The 13,908-nt window shown below is 46.2% G+C and overlaps 1 protein-coding gene across 2 annotated transcripts in view; it reads right to left on the bottom strand.

Annotated features, from left to right (window-relative positions):
* Positions 1-12,511, bottom strand: part of pdgfd (platelet derived growth factor d) — a 40,998-nt gene extending 28,487 nt beyond the window's left edge. For both annotated transcript variants that reach the window (XM_076146568.1, XM_076146569.1), the window contains exon 1: positions 11,906-12,511. In XM_076146568.1, the coding sequence (XP_076002683.1) occupies positions 11,906-12,029 (124 nt within the window). In that variant the 5' untranslated portion in view covers positions 12,030-12,511. The remainder of the gene's footprint in view (positions 1-11,905) is intronic.
* Positions 12,512-13,908: the final 1,397 nt, after the last annotated feature.

Raw genomic sequence — 13,908 nt, 5'->3', positions numbered from 1 at the left:
TGTGTGTAACGCTGTGTGTCCCTTTTGAAGCGAGCACAAAGGCATGTTCTGTGACACGGACACAGGAGGTTAGACAAACACTCAGACGGGACAAAAAACACTTTCAGTCCCTTCATACAGACGGTGCACAGCTCCTAATGGACATCCTCAGACAGACCAGGAGAGGGAAAGACACACACAGACACACAAACAGGACCCAGCGAAGGTGAGGAAAGGTTGAGACTCGAGGATCAGACAGATTGAGTGAGGTATCGGGTGGACAGAGGTCAGCAAGAGAGATGGAATGAAAATATAAAGACACAGCAGGTAAAACAAGCTAACAGAGAGTCAAACAGAGAGAAGAGTGTCAAAAGACCATCAAAATCAACAATGTGGCCACAAAGTAACTTCTCAAGGCAACACAACTCCAATACCAAACCGCCCTGTGCGCACTGACACACACTGTACAGCTGCATTCCTCTAGCTACACGAGCGTGTGTGTGTGCGTCTGTGTTTAGTTTTGTGTACCTCCTCATCTAGCTACACCTGGATGCAGACATGAGCGCTGTGACTCGGTGCAAACGGAGCTTTTTAGCTTCTACTCACATCTTTGCCAGTGACTCTCAATGGTCCTTTTGGGTCTTTGATTAGCATTACCATCCACTTAGCTTTCGCGAGTGGCTCTTCGGTTTCTATGACTCAACACCTGTTAATAGAGCCAAATAAGCCTAATGGGTGCAAAGAGAGATGAGCTGTATTCTGCCAACTAGGCTGGAAAATCACTGGCAGAAAGGTTGAAATGATAAAATGCCCAGAAATTCTAAAAACCTGTGCACTTTCACTCAGTGTTTACAAAAATATCTCAAGGAAAGGATTATTTCTGCTCACGCAACATGGTGAGAGTGCGTGTGTCTGCGTGTGTGTGTGTGTCTTCACCCTCTCCTCGCAGGGGTCGTGCCCCCTGGTTGGAAGGAATATGACTTCTCGGAAAACTGGCTCTAACTTTACGAGGGAAGGATTCATTTACACAGAAACTTGATATGGAAGCTCAGAAAACATAGAGTGTTCTGTGTTTAAAAATATACAGAATGAACTCCTGAGAGAGGTTTCATTTGAGCAAGGATTTTTACAGCAAATTATATTCTTGCGCAAGTTCTCCTGAAAACATGATTGTGTTTGACGCTGAGTAAATGAAGGTTTCATGCAGGCTCAGTGACCCTTCCAGACCCCAGAGAGTTAATGGACCACACTACTTTCTTTGCACCTCTTCAGCCGTTAACGCTACATTTCCTGAAGCTGTAATAATCGATAGATCGCGCGGTTACAAACAAACTGACCACCATTTTATCAGTTTCTGTTCTCCACTTATGTAATTGTCACATGTGCATCATTCCACCTAATCTCCGCACACCTTCCCTTGCACACCGCCCTCTGTAACGTCCCCATCACACCCTTGCTCCATATGCTAACGACTGCATCACACCAGTTGACCCGTCTGTCCTCCTTGTCTTGCGCTCGTCCATTTAGCGTCCTGCGGTCTTCTGCTGTGACGCGCTCCTGTTTAGCACCTTGGCTAAGTCTGCTGAATAATGCAGAGGCTGAGTCAGCACTGAGGACAGGTCAGTGGAGACGCTGCGATTGAACAGCTCTGGCAACCCACGGCGCACAATCGGAGACGCACACGCACGAAGGCGGAAGCGGACATATTTTAAAGGACACAATAAGGATACGTTGCATCTAACGCAAATGATTTCTGAGTGAGGAAATTCAAATTCGCCAACATGCGGATGAGAATGTGCAGGGAGCTTGGGACCATTGGATCTTTAAACTAAGAGTGTGTTGCTGCATTAATGTTTTTATGTGAATGTCAGCAAATATGTTGGCCACCGAGGCTGAGACATATGGAGTATGAAAGATGCATGACTTCAGAAGGAAAGAACACGCCAAAGCACATTAGTACATTTGCGAGCTTTCACTCTGCCCGTATATGAAAGACACACTTGAACTCGCACATTCTCATTAGCACACGGGCGGACACACACACACACACACATGCAGTGTTGCAAACACGGGAGGGAGGAGGAGGCATCAAAGGGAAATGCCTGGCAGAAACATTGCATCTCGCTTAAATGAGAAGGATGAAGCATTCTGAAAGTGCTGAAAACAGAAGGAGGAAGTGAGCGAGAGAGAGAGCGAGAGAGAGGTGGGAAGTGATAGATAAGAGGAAGTGCAAAGGAGACATAAATCCATGACTGAAGGAAAGTGTGAGAGGAGAGAGCAGGTGGGTGTGAGGACGAACGCGGCTCAATTTGCAACGACAGATTGTAACGAGGCTTTGAGGGACGAGTGAGATGGAGAGAGAGGGAGAGAGAGAGAGGGAAAGAGAGGGAGAAGGAGAGAGAGAGAGGGAGGATGAGGGATGAGAGGGGTTTGTCCCTGTGTAACCTCCTACACCATGATGGAGCGTATTTACTAACACTTCATCAGCAGCATCCTCCCTTTGTGTGTGTGTGTGTGTGTGTGTGTGGTGCATTCATGTCCTCCTATCTTATCCCTGTCTACATTAAACAGAGTGAAAACCTCTTTGGGTCAGTTTGTGGTTTACGGCTCGACAGGCATCAGAAGCTTTTGTTGTCCCGTAACGTGTCAAAGAATGATATTTGATATTTTAAAACAGCTGTCACTCAAACTGGCAGATGTCAAGAATAGAAGCTTACACATAATCACCACGTCTCTGTGTGTAACTGTGTTTTGTGTCTTTTCCTACGCCTGTGTGTGTGTGTGTGTGTGCAGGTTTGTGAGTGCAGCCAAGTGTGTCTGCGGCCTGTGTGTGTGAGCGTATTTCTACTTTGAAGGGGCTAATGTGATAATGTTTGTGCACTGGCGGGAGTCTGCGGAAGTGTGTGTGTGTGTGTGGCTTGTTAGAGTAGCATTTGGCTCCTGCTGACAGCTACTGCAGTCTGAACAGCAGGGCTGACGAGGACAATCAATTAACTCTGCACTGCACACACACACTTATATGGGAGTGTTAAATAAATCCACATCTAATGTTGCATAAATATGTAGATATACTGTACAGTGACAACATAACAAAGTGCTGAAAGATGTGTGTGTGTGTTGCTGTTAAATGCTTAATGCTGTTTCTTTGTCTCTCCATTCCTCCAGCAAATGACGACACGAAAACAGGTGAAGGAGATATTTTGGCTAGACTTAATTCACCTGTGTGTATGTGTGTGTGTGTGTGTGTGTGTGTTTTCTTTTACTTGAGCCACAGCTGGAGTAGCATGAGTTTATTGAATATCAGCCCTGATCCCTCTGAGGGAAGCTTGGAAGCTGTTTGCAAGTGTGTGTGTGTGTGTGTGTGTGTGTGTATATATGTGTGTGTGTGTGTGTGTGTGTGTGTTTGCTTGCTCTGAGCGCTGTGTGTGATGTTGAGCAGGCGCTGATGTTTTGACAGACATTCAGCAGTCAGTCTGTCTGACTCACATCAGCTGTGTGTGTGTGTGTGTGTGAGGGGGGGGGCGCTTGTGGATCTGGCAGAAAGCATCACTCAATGTAGCCTTGCGTGTGTGTGTGTGTGTGTGTGTGTGTGTGTGTGTGTGTGTGTGTGTGTGTGTGTGTGGTCAGTTGGCAGGGTTAGGCAGCGGTCTGACTGTCAGCGTGTATCTGACCTTCTATCCACCGCTGGGATCACTTATCCCGCTGCAGGCTCTCCTAACGCCGCCCTCTCTCCCTTTTCTCCTCCTTTTCCTCCCTTCATTTTCTCTCTCCTCTTCTCTTCTCCTCCGCTGGTAAACGACTCGTTCCCTCTCTTGTCCCCCCCCCCTCCCCTCTGATATTCCTCCTCTAACAAAGCTTTTTCCCTTTCTGATTCATATTCTCCGCTTTCCTCCCCGCAACTCACTGTCTCCTGCTCAGGCACCACATTCAAAGAGTAAATGATGAAATGTGAAGAGGAGAGCCGAGGCTAATGAAGACGAGGGGGGAGGCAGAGGGAGAGAGGGGGTGAAATGCTGAGATATACATAATGGAGAATCACAGAGAGAGAGAAAGAAAGAGAGCGAAGGGAAGATAAAAGTGTTTGACAGAGGAGGGAAAAAGCATCTTCTTCATTTGTGTCAGAGCACCATTGTCAGAGTAACAAAGACACAAATCTCACACTGCACACAGCGATTTGTCAAAACCTCTCTCAGAAACACACGCACACACACACACACACACATATAAAACACACACAGTAAACACACAGAGCATTTATTGGACTCTTCCAGTGGCTCCTGTTCTCATCTTTCTGCAGTGTCACTTGACTGACATGAATGTTCTCGCCCTCGCTGCTCTGTGTGTGTGTGTGTGTGTGTGTGTGTGTGTGTGTGTGTGTGTGTGTGTGTGTGTGTGTGTGTGTGTGTGTGTGTGTGTGTGTGTGTGTGTGTGTGTGTGTGTAGGAAATGAGACGCTCTGGTGCCAGACTGGTGTGTGGTGCTGCACCTGCGTCTGGAAACATTGGAGGAGTTTGCTTCTTGGAAAAACATCCTAACCTTGGTTTAACTATTTACTAACGTTAAGACAATAACACAACAAATGACAATAACACAATACTTAGGTCTTTATCAATTTCATAGTTCGGCTTTAACTCAGAGTTTTGTGAAATCTGATCGAGACTCCAGGAGCCGACACAAGTAAGAAATCCATACAACTGCCATAATCGATGAATCATCACTTAGTTAGGCTGTTTATTTTGAAGTAGTCAGCCGGAATGACAGCTGATCAAGCCTGAACTCAACCCTCAGACTGAGTTAGCGTCTGGCACATTGGGTTGGAACACTCTCTGACTCTGCTTGTCATAACGATGCAGTGACTTGATTCCTGATCCACTTTTCTTCAGAGCTGCTTGATGTCAGGCAGTCAGGGGACACCTTTGTTGCCGCTTCTCTTTCATTTCTGCGCCGCACACTCCCCGCTCTCCTCAGCACTTTGGGAAATTCAGGCTTTTCACGGCTGAGCTGTTTCACAAAATGCCACAGCCGGTCGGACGTAATGCAGAGTGTCTATCTCCTCTGTTTGGCCCTGCTTTCGTCTATCATGATGGTGTCACGGAAGGTGAGCGTGAGCTTTGGACTCCCTCCCCTCAGCCTGTGAAGTTCTTTTAAAATAATACAAACTGGTGGTAACTTTAACTCTATGATCCAGGGAGAGCCCTCTAATGAGCTGCCCTGTGGTTTCACAATTCACTGATGGCTTTTATGGGAGAAGTCCCGGCTGTGAAGCGTCTGAAGCCTACTAAAGTCATCAAAGGCGTCGTCTGCCAGAGAAGCTAAATCTACATTAACATGTGTGACGATCAGTCTCTGCCTAAACAGACAAGCACGCTGACTTTGTTTGGGGTTAAACTGTATAGAAATTGATTAAATCCATTTTTCACCATAAGGAGGAAGATCAATTGTTTTCCGTAACCCCCGGACGTTAACACCCCTGCGTTCGGTCGTGATACATCTGTTCTTTGCGCTTTAATACGCAAACCTTGCCTACAGCTTGATCTGACGAGCCGACTCTTCCGTTATTATCCAACTTAAACCCAAATAAGTGCCAAGCAGCTGCAGTAGAGATCCTTTTAATTTCCCTTGCAATCCCCTCGGAACGCCTGTTTCAGTGTAAGGTCACAGTTGCCTGAGGGGATGTCAGTGTAATTAACACGCCAGCTGCAACTACTAGTGGCACTGTTACACGGCAGATTTATCTCCGTGCAGATCAAGAACAATGTGTTATTTTATTAGAAAGCTGAACAGCAATGATCACAGTGCTACGTTACTTAAGTATGAGAGATTGAGAGCAAGTCAATAGTAGAGGGGGCAAAGTGCTGCCCTGTCATGCCCAGGTGTGTAAGGTAAGCTTGGAACGGAGAGGTCCGGAGCTTTTTATGGGCGTGATGTGCACTTTGTAGCTTCTGGTTCGATGGATCGATAAGTCACCGCTCCCTGGCTCAGAACTAATTCAGATCATGTTCGCGCCGCTCACAGAGAGCATCGGAGTTCATTTGGGGCCAGACCCAGACCAACTCCTCCAAACCGTCTGGCTGTGGTTGTTTTGCTTCCACACCTGAATGTGTTTGCTGCTCAAATACACTGTAAACGTGTTCGATTGTATGTTGTTTGAGTTCTGTTGAACCGAAGTCTCCCATCCGCCGTGGGCCAGAGCACATTACTCCACACGGTGTGGTACGGAAACACTTTACACAAGTTCTCTGCAGACTGTCTTTCATCTTCTGTCTGTCCATCCGTCTCTATGACACATATTAAAGCTGATGGCCGATTGTGTCTTTGCGTTTTGTGCTGAGTCACCGCAGAATGTCACTGCCAAGCCAAACTACATCCCCCTAAATCTGCACACTCGCTAGCCTTATTATCTCTCAATCGTATTCATATCCCTTTCTTTCTCTCTCACTCTCTCGAGGTGCCACGTCCTTTCGCATTCACAACAACTCTCCCTCTCTCTAAACTTTGCCCCCCCCCTCCAAATCCTCCCCTGCTCCTCTAATCCCTCAATCTCTTGTTGTTTCTCTTGCGCTGCTTATTCAGCACACTTCCTCCCTCGCTCGCTCGCTCTGGCATGCGTCCTATATCTCCCATCTTACACCTCTGCTCATTTCTTCTCTCTCTCCCCTTCTCTTTCCTTGATGCTTTCTTTCACCTCAGACTGCTCGTGTACTTTGGTGAAGCGCACACACACACACACAAACACACAGCCAGGCAGGCAACAACATCTTTCTCTCTCTCTCTTCCCCTCCATCCTTTCAACTCTATTTTTAATCTTTGTTATTCTCCACTCTCTCCTCTCCTGCCCTCCCTTTAATCTTCCAAATTCATTCCCTGTCTCCTTTCCTTCTTGCCATCCTCTTCCCACCCTCTTCATGTCATCCCCTCTCTCTTCCCCTCCCTCCCTCCCTCTCTTCAGTCACCCTCTGTCATACACAGTTCCCATCACTTGAAGAGGTTCTTCTTTGTTGGTGGCAGCTGCGGCAGGACACTATAGATACAGAGAATTATGAAATGATAAATGCTTCTGCACGCCACACGCAGAGTTTGATTGATGTTCAATCGATAGTAGTTTCCACTGTTTGTCTTTAACTTTTCTACTCCATCTTAATTACTTGTGGTTATAATTCATTTTGGCATTTCTATTAGGAAGTGTTGTCCCGTTGGGGATGTGTTTTGTTTGGAATTCTTTATATGCCCTGAATACTTTTTTTAAAAAAAAGCAGGAAATATCTTATTTTCCCCACAAAAGGCATCCTTTTGTGTGCAGATTCTGTCTGTAATAAGAGAAATGAGTACGATAATGGATAATACCTTGGATGAATGAGATAGATGTTACCATCGGTGATCTTAATCAATGTCCCTAATGTATTGTGTATATGGGAAAAAAAACTGTGTGTGTGTGTGTGAATAGGATTAGGTAATCAATTATTCCTGCATCTCCTAACTGGCAAGTCAGAGTTTTCTCTCGAGTTTATATTAGTCTATAGTTTATACTCTCTCTCTCTCATTTCCACTATTTTATTCTCTCTCTATTTGGCTTGATTGGGCACTAAAGTTCAGCGCCTCTCTCTCTTTCTCTCTCCCTTTACACACCTTTTTCCTCCTCCTCCTCCCCCCCCCCCGTGCCCTCAGCTCCTCTCCTCTAACTCCTCTAAGCTCCCATCTAAACTTTCACTCCTCTCCTCTCCTCCAGATCCCCCCTGACCAACACACAAGCATGCATGCAGACACTCCCACCCTGTCAGACAGTGCAGCCGGTCACCACCCTATTGTCTCTGTGCAGGGGAGGGAAACACTGCCTGCCAAGCATTTATGGGTGGGGGGGGAACTTTGGCTCTAATGTTTTCTTTTGCACACAGTGTATGTGTGTATAAAATGACAAGTGTATAAGGGGATTCCCTAGAAAGGGAGATCCTGTAATTGTGTACGAGTGGGTGGGGCGTCATTCCATGCAGGGTGTCCTATGTGTGACTCATGAATTCCAGTAACCTCAGTGACATCGCCTCCCTCACCCCTGTAAGTGATATGTGTGTGATGTTTGGATCTGTGCTCTGTCTCTGATCAGTAAGGACTGGTTCTGGAAACAAAGTGGGTCATGGGCCTGCTCACATCTTGTTCCATCTTCCTCATTTGCTGAAAAAAGCAATCTGTGGATGTTTAAACATATTTTTTGTGACAGTAGACTGTTAACCTCCCAGAGTGTGTGTGTGTGTGTCAGCGTGTGTGAGACTCGGCCACCTTGAATTCATTCACTTGGTCAAGGATCATAACACCACACACCCACTGAAGTCACAGATGCCAAACAGTTACTTTATTGCATAACTGCTTTTGTTTAATCCTCCATGCCTACGCCCATCTGGAAAAAATGCTGTAAAAATACATCTACAAAATGTGTTGTTGTGCAGGTACCTGTCTTTTGTGTGAATGCGTGTGTGTCTGTGTCTGTGACACTGCTTGCCAAAACATATTTGCTCAGAGAGCCACCAGGGTGAAATAGCTTTTGATTACAAAGAGCTGAAACTGATGGGGAAAGATGGGAAGATAAAGGCAGAAATGAGAAAGGGAGAGAATGAAAGAGGAGCATCTGGAGAGATGGAGTGATATGTAGCAAGGCACAGACAGATAAGAGCACAGAGAGGGGACGGCAACAGATAAGAGGAGCACTATTGCCAGGAAGAAGAACAGAAATCAAAAAGATGCCATGGGGCCTTTATGAAATGTGCTGTGGCTGTGTGATGGCAAAAGACCATTGGCTGCGCACACACACACACACACACACACACCAGCAGCAGCAGCGTACAGTCCAGTGCAGTAATATGGTTGCATAACTTCAGTTAATCTTAAAGTAAACAAGGTGAAAAAAGATAACAAGCCGTTCAAATCTCCATATCCCAGACGTTTACTGGTACTCACAAAGTTGTGCAATACAACTTTGCTGGACCTCCGTGTGTGTGTGTGTATGTATGTGTGTGTTTATGTGCGTCTGCAGTGTTCTAAAGTTGGTGCACTGTGGCTTACCGCTGTGCTCAGTTGTGTAGATCTGCTGCAAAAGTTCACAATTCCACACATTCAAGCTTTCCAAAACTGGTGTGTGTGTGTGTGTGTGTGTGTGTGTGTGTGTGTGTGTGTGTGCATGCATGAGATGTAAGTATGCAGGAGAAGATTTCATGCAACTTATCTGGGTCATCTCTTCATCACAGATGATAGGTAGTTAGGAACAGAAAGGCCAAGCAGTGTTTACTTTAGTCGGTGTGTTTACATGTGTACATGTGTGTTTCCTTCTGTAGAAATACATTCTGTCTCCCTCTCCTCCTCTTAATACACGCCCACACAGAAACAGTCACATATGGTACACACACCCTGCCATGTCAGTAGAAAAGAACGATTAGTAAGGTGCTGAACAAACACAGCAGAGAAACCTTGGGGGGAATTCCTCCAAGAGGTAAGACAAGCTGTCAGAAAGGACTCGCACAAACACACAATTCACAAGGGACGCATGCGCTCACATTCACAGCAGCTACACCGTGCCCACCAGAGGCTGAAGGAGCCCAGATACAGGTTTTGTGTAAGTCTGATAAATGTGGCTCGCATCCTAATTCATGTGGGCTTTGTTACGCCTCACTTTTCTGAAACCGGAGCAAATCACTGCCATCATTACTAAGGTAAAAACAAACAGGGGGGACAGCCACGGCACTGACAGCAGTCAAGCGGAGAGACGAGGCGATTGCACATTTATTTTTGGTATACGGCGTATGGATGGGCCTCCGTCCAAGTAAACCTGGAGAGAGCATATCCCAGGTAATTGTGCGAGACATGGCAGAGCAGGGTTTCATTTGCATTGTTGCATTACCTGCAGTGTCAGGTACAGGTCACAGTGCTCACACACACACACACACACACACGTGTTCATCAGAGATCAGAAGACTGGGCAGCACCTTCTGATCAACCAGTCAGTTTCAGTGTGCGGCTGTGCCTGATCAGCCTCGCAGCGTAATAGATCATAAAGAGATCAAGAGATTTCCACTTGGAACAAACTCAGATTCAGACTTTGATAGCATCGCTGTCTCCAGACGATTTGATAACTGTGTCAAGAGGATCTTGAGTGAGCCGCTGAATGACACTGATCAAAAAAACGTTCCGCCCTCTCATCTGTGTGTAGCTCCGGAGTGATTAAAGTGTATCTTCATCATTACTGGCACTAGTTAGGCTTGCATTACTGAGTCCTGGTAGGGACCCTGGGACGTGAACACCAGTTTGTAATATCACAGCACTACGCTTTTGCCAATGAACTGCATCGGTTGGATTACATGGAAGTGAACACATGTCTGATTCATCTACTCCAGCCACTTCGAGAGAGTTCAGGCTGTTTTCACGCTGACGGTATTCTGACTGTGCAAAGCGGGAAACGCACAGGTGTAATTAGCGACGTGAGCGATGGATCAGTTCCATGTAGGTGTGTCAGGAAGCCAGCAGCGTGGACAACACCAGGGCCACAACACTGACACGTCAAATGGAATGCAGCCAGCGCAGATTTTGTTTATTTACGTCACTGGTTTGGTGCAATGCAAAGTCTTATTATCCTGCTTACATGGTCACGTTTAATATATTTTATGCATTAAAACATTGTAGGTTTAAGGTTCACGCTTCAATTTTTCAACTCGCCTCACACACAAACACACACACACACACAACACAATAGGCCTTTCTCTCACAGGAACGTTTTGACATGTTACAGCTGGAATGGCACAAGAGTAACTAATACCATTAATGGTGGCTGGGTTCCATTTAGGCATGATAGCGAGCCAGCATGCACAATACCGTGATACTGGCACATCCAACTGGAATGCGGCCATGATTGATGTTATTACTTACACCTGTTTTTTTTTGACAGAACAAACGGAGGACCCCTGGTATGTACCGTGTGTTCTCTTATCTCGCCAAGCTGCACACATGTGTAAGAAATGTCATGCTTTGTTTGAACAGAACAAAGTAATTTCTATTAATGAGGATCTGCCAAGGACTTTAAAAAAACATGACTTGTCTGGCTCTGTGTATTAGGTGAGCTTTTTATTCATTCAGACACTGAGGCCTAACCTTGTTATTCTTTAATTACACACACACACACACACACACACACACACAAACACACACACACACACACAGCGAGACAGAAGGTAAAACAGGCCTGAGCAGCAGTCATCCAGGATTAGAACCTAATACAGTGGTATATTAATATTTCCCTGCAGCAGCCCTAAAGCTCTCTCTCTGTCTCTCTGTCTGTCTCTCTCTCTCCCCCCCTCTGGTGTCTGTGAGTGTGTGTGTGTGCTTGTGTGTGCATTTCTAGGTAATCAAAGGCAGCACCATCTTCCTTCGGCCCTCGGGGGATTGGGGGGGGGCGGGGGGGGGGGGGGGGGGGATAGGCATTAGCACACCTGCAGGACTTAGGGCCAGAGGCTGGGGGAGTTTGAGGACTTATGGGAAACTGTCACTGGCTCCTGAAGCTCCGCTCACCAGGAGTGTGTGTATCTGCCTATTTCTCTAAGCTCCTACGGATGCTCTTCCACCCCTCATGTCACTGTTAAACATCTACCTCCACTCTCCCTCTCTCTTCCACCAGAAACCCCGCCAGTGTGTCAACAGGTCACAGGTCAGACGTGTCATTTGTCTGACCGGTTGGATTTAAAACCACAGCCATATCAGCCACCATAAGAACAAAGAGAGGACATGCCAGTCCACTATTCCAACTTTAAAACTTCCGCCAGACGTCACAGTAACAACATGGTAAAAACACACACACACACACACACACGCTTATCTGTGTTCCATAGAAGCCATCAGCAGCAGATGAAAGTCTGACATGTCTAAATGTCTCAAAGTATAAACGTGTAACTCACCGTCCCTCCTCACGTTCCCCCTCAGGACTGAAGCGGTGGACACCTGGACCTGCTGCGGGACGCCGGCGGTTGTAGTCCCCAGCATAAGGACCGTCCACATCTGGAGAAGCACCGCTCCATTCATCGCGACAAACTAATAACAAAGTCTGCTTGTGTGTGTGTGTGTGTGTGTGTGTGTGTGTAAGAGAGAAAGAGAGAAGTCAGCGTCCGCTCCTCCCAAAAAGTTGGCTGGTGACTCAGCAAAGTTGTGCTACTTCCATCCACAAACTTTTAACAGCTTTTATCATTTAATGTCTCTCCTCTAGCAGCACCTCTCATCAGCTCATCTGCGGGAGTCCGGTGAGACACGGTGTCCCCGCCTGGAGACAAAGTGGACAAAGTACGTCTCACGAGCGTGCGTCTTCTTCTGGGGAAACCTCCGACGGAGCCGGCGCGCAGGTGGGTGCTAATATAGCTCCTTTCACGGTCAGACATGAGACTGCAGGCGCCTGGCGTCTTATCACTTGGAAAACCGAAGAATTCCGTCCAGTCACTCTAGAATATTCCACATAGTTCACCTGCTAGTTTTTGTCTTTTTTGGGGGGAGGCGCGCGCAACTGCGTCAAGTCCGCGCGTCAAAAAAGAAAAAAAAAGTTCTGCCAGCTGCGCGCGCTCAAGCAGCGAGCTCGGCGCATGCGTGCGTGTGTCCGCGCGTGCGTGGCGGTGCAACGTAACGTGGGTGTGTGAGCGGTTTGTGGTAATGGCTGCTTTGATAGCTATCGTTTGGAGTTAAACGTTATTACTTTGTTTGACGTTTTAAATCCAATTCTTGTCATTTTTATTTGAATTGACATACAGCATCTTTTCTTAACTCACTTTTTGATATAGAGTTTACTTCACTTGTTATGTGTGTGTGTATTTTCTCTCTGGTGCCTGTTTGTATCCACTAAGTTCCTCTGAGGGCAGCCGGGTGTCAAATCAGGTCAGAGAAGACAAATGCACTTCACTAAAGACAATATGTAACAAATCAGACCTATAATCGTGTGTTTTTTTTTAATCAAAAGCATTTTATTTCTGTGTTGTGTTTTTGTTGTTTTATCGTTGGCCTCCTTCATCCATCAAAGTGTCAGGAGGAAATGCTCTGAGGAGGGAACATTGGCGTGTGAGTAACCACAGCAACACTGCAGAGGTGACAGCAGCAGCAGCAAACGCCACACAGGTGCTGTATATACCTGACATGTCTGTACACATTTGCACTTGGGGGCACAGTGTTTATTTGTCAGCCCAGGAGATTAAATATTAAATCCACATGGCGGTGTTAATGAATGACAATGAAGATGGCACAGGAGGCCATTAAAGCAGCAGCAGCATTCCTCCTCTGCCTTCCTGCTGCACCCTGTCCTGCCTCTACAATGCCTCCCACCTGACAACATGACACATGATTGACAACTGAGGGAGTGATTCCCTTTGTGGTAAATGTTGGTATTTTGTAGGCTTGGAAGTTTTTCCCAGGTTCAGATTCCATCAGTAGGAGGCGTTACAGACACATGAGTTTCCCCAGAGTATCAATTATGGATTCTAATCAGGATTTAAGCAAATTTCCCTCACATGTGTCAACTGTGTTCAGCCTGATATTAATTAGGAATATGATACATATTCTTACCATCAGTCATAATGAATGATACCATGTATAAGTAGAACCATGTGATATACGTTAACTGCATCATTTGAAACACACAGGAGGGAGGCAGAGAGATGTGTGCATGTGGCATACACGCTAGTTACCGATTGGTTTTGATTGGCAGTTGTAGGTGTCTTGGTTACTATGAGGTTAAGTGAGGAAGGACAGGTTTCCTAATGGATCGATGAAGTGGCCTATTTGGGATTTTCATGTTGGCCATTTAGAGAAAAGTTCAGCGATATGAAAAATGTTGTTTCCCAGGAGAACATGGCCGTCCTGCTGTCACAGTCACTTTGTATGCATGATCACATTTTATTACAACAGACTTATATGTCATTGACTT

Source organism: Genypterus blacodes, unplaced genomic scaffold (genome assembly GCF_046128005.1).
Source record: "Genypterus blacodes isolate CSIRO-AG114 ecotype Tasmania unplaced genomic scaffold, CSIRO-AGI_Gbla_v1 ptg000032l_1, whole genome shotgun sequence".
NCBI classification, from domain to species: Eukaryota; Metazoa; Chordata; class Actinopteri; order Ophidiiformes; family Ophidiidae; genus Genypterus; species Genypterus blacodes.
Note: the sequence above shows the minus strand (reverse complement) of the source record. Positions and strands in the feature narration are given on the sequence as shown.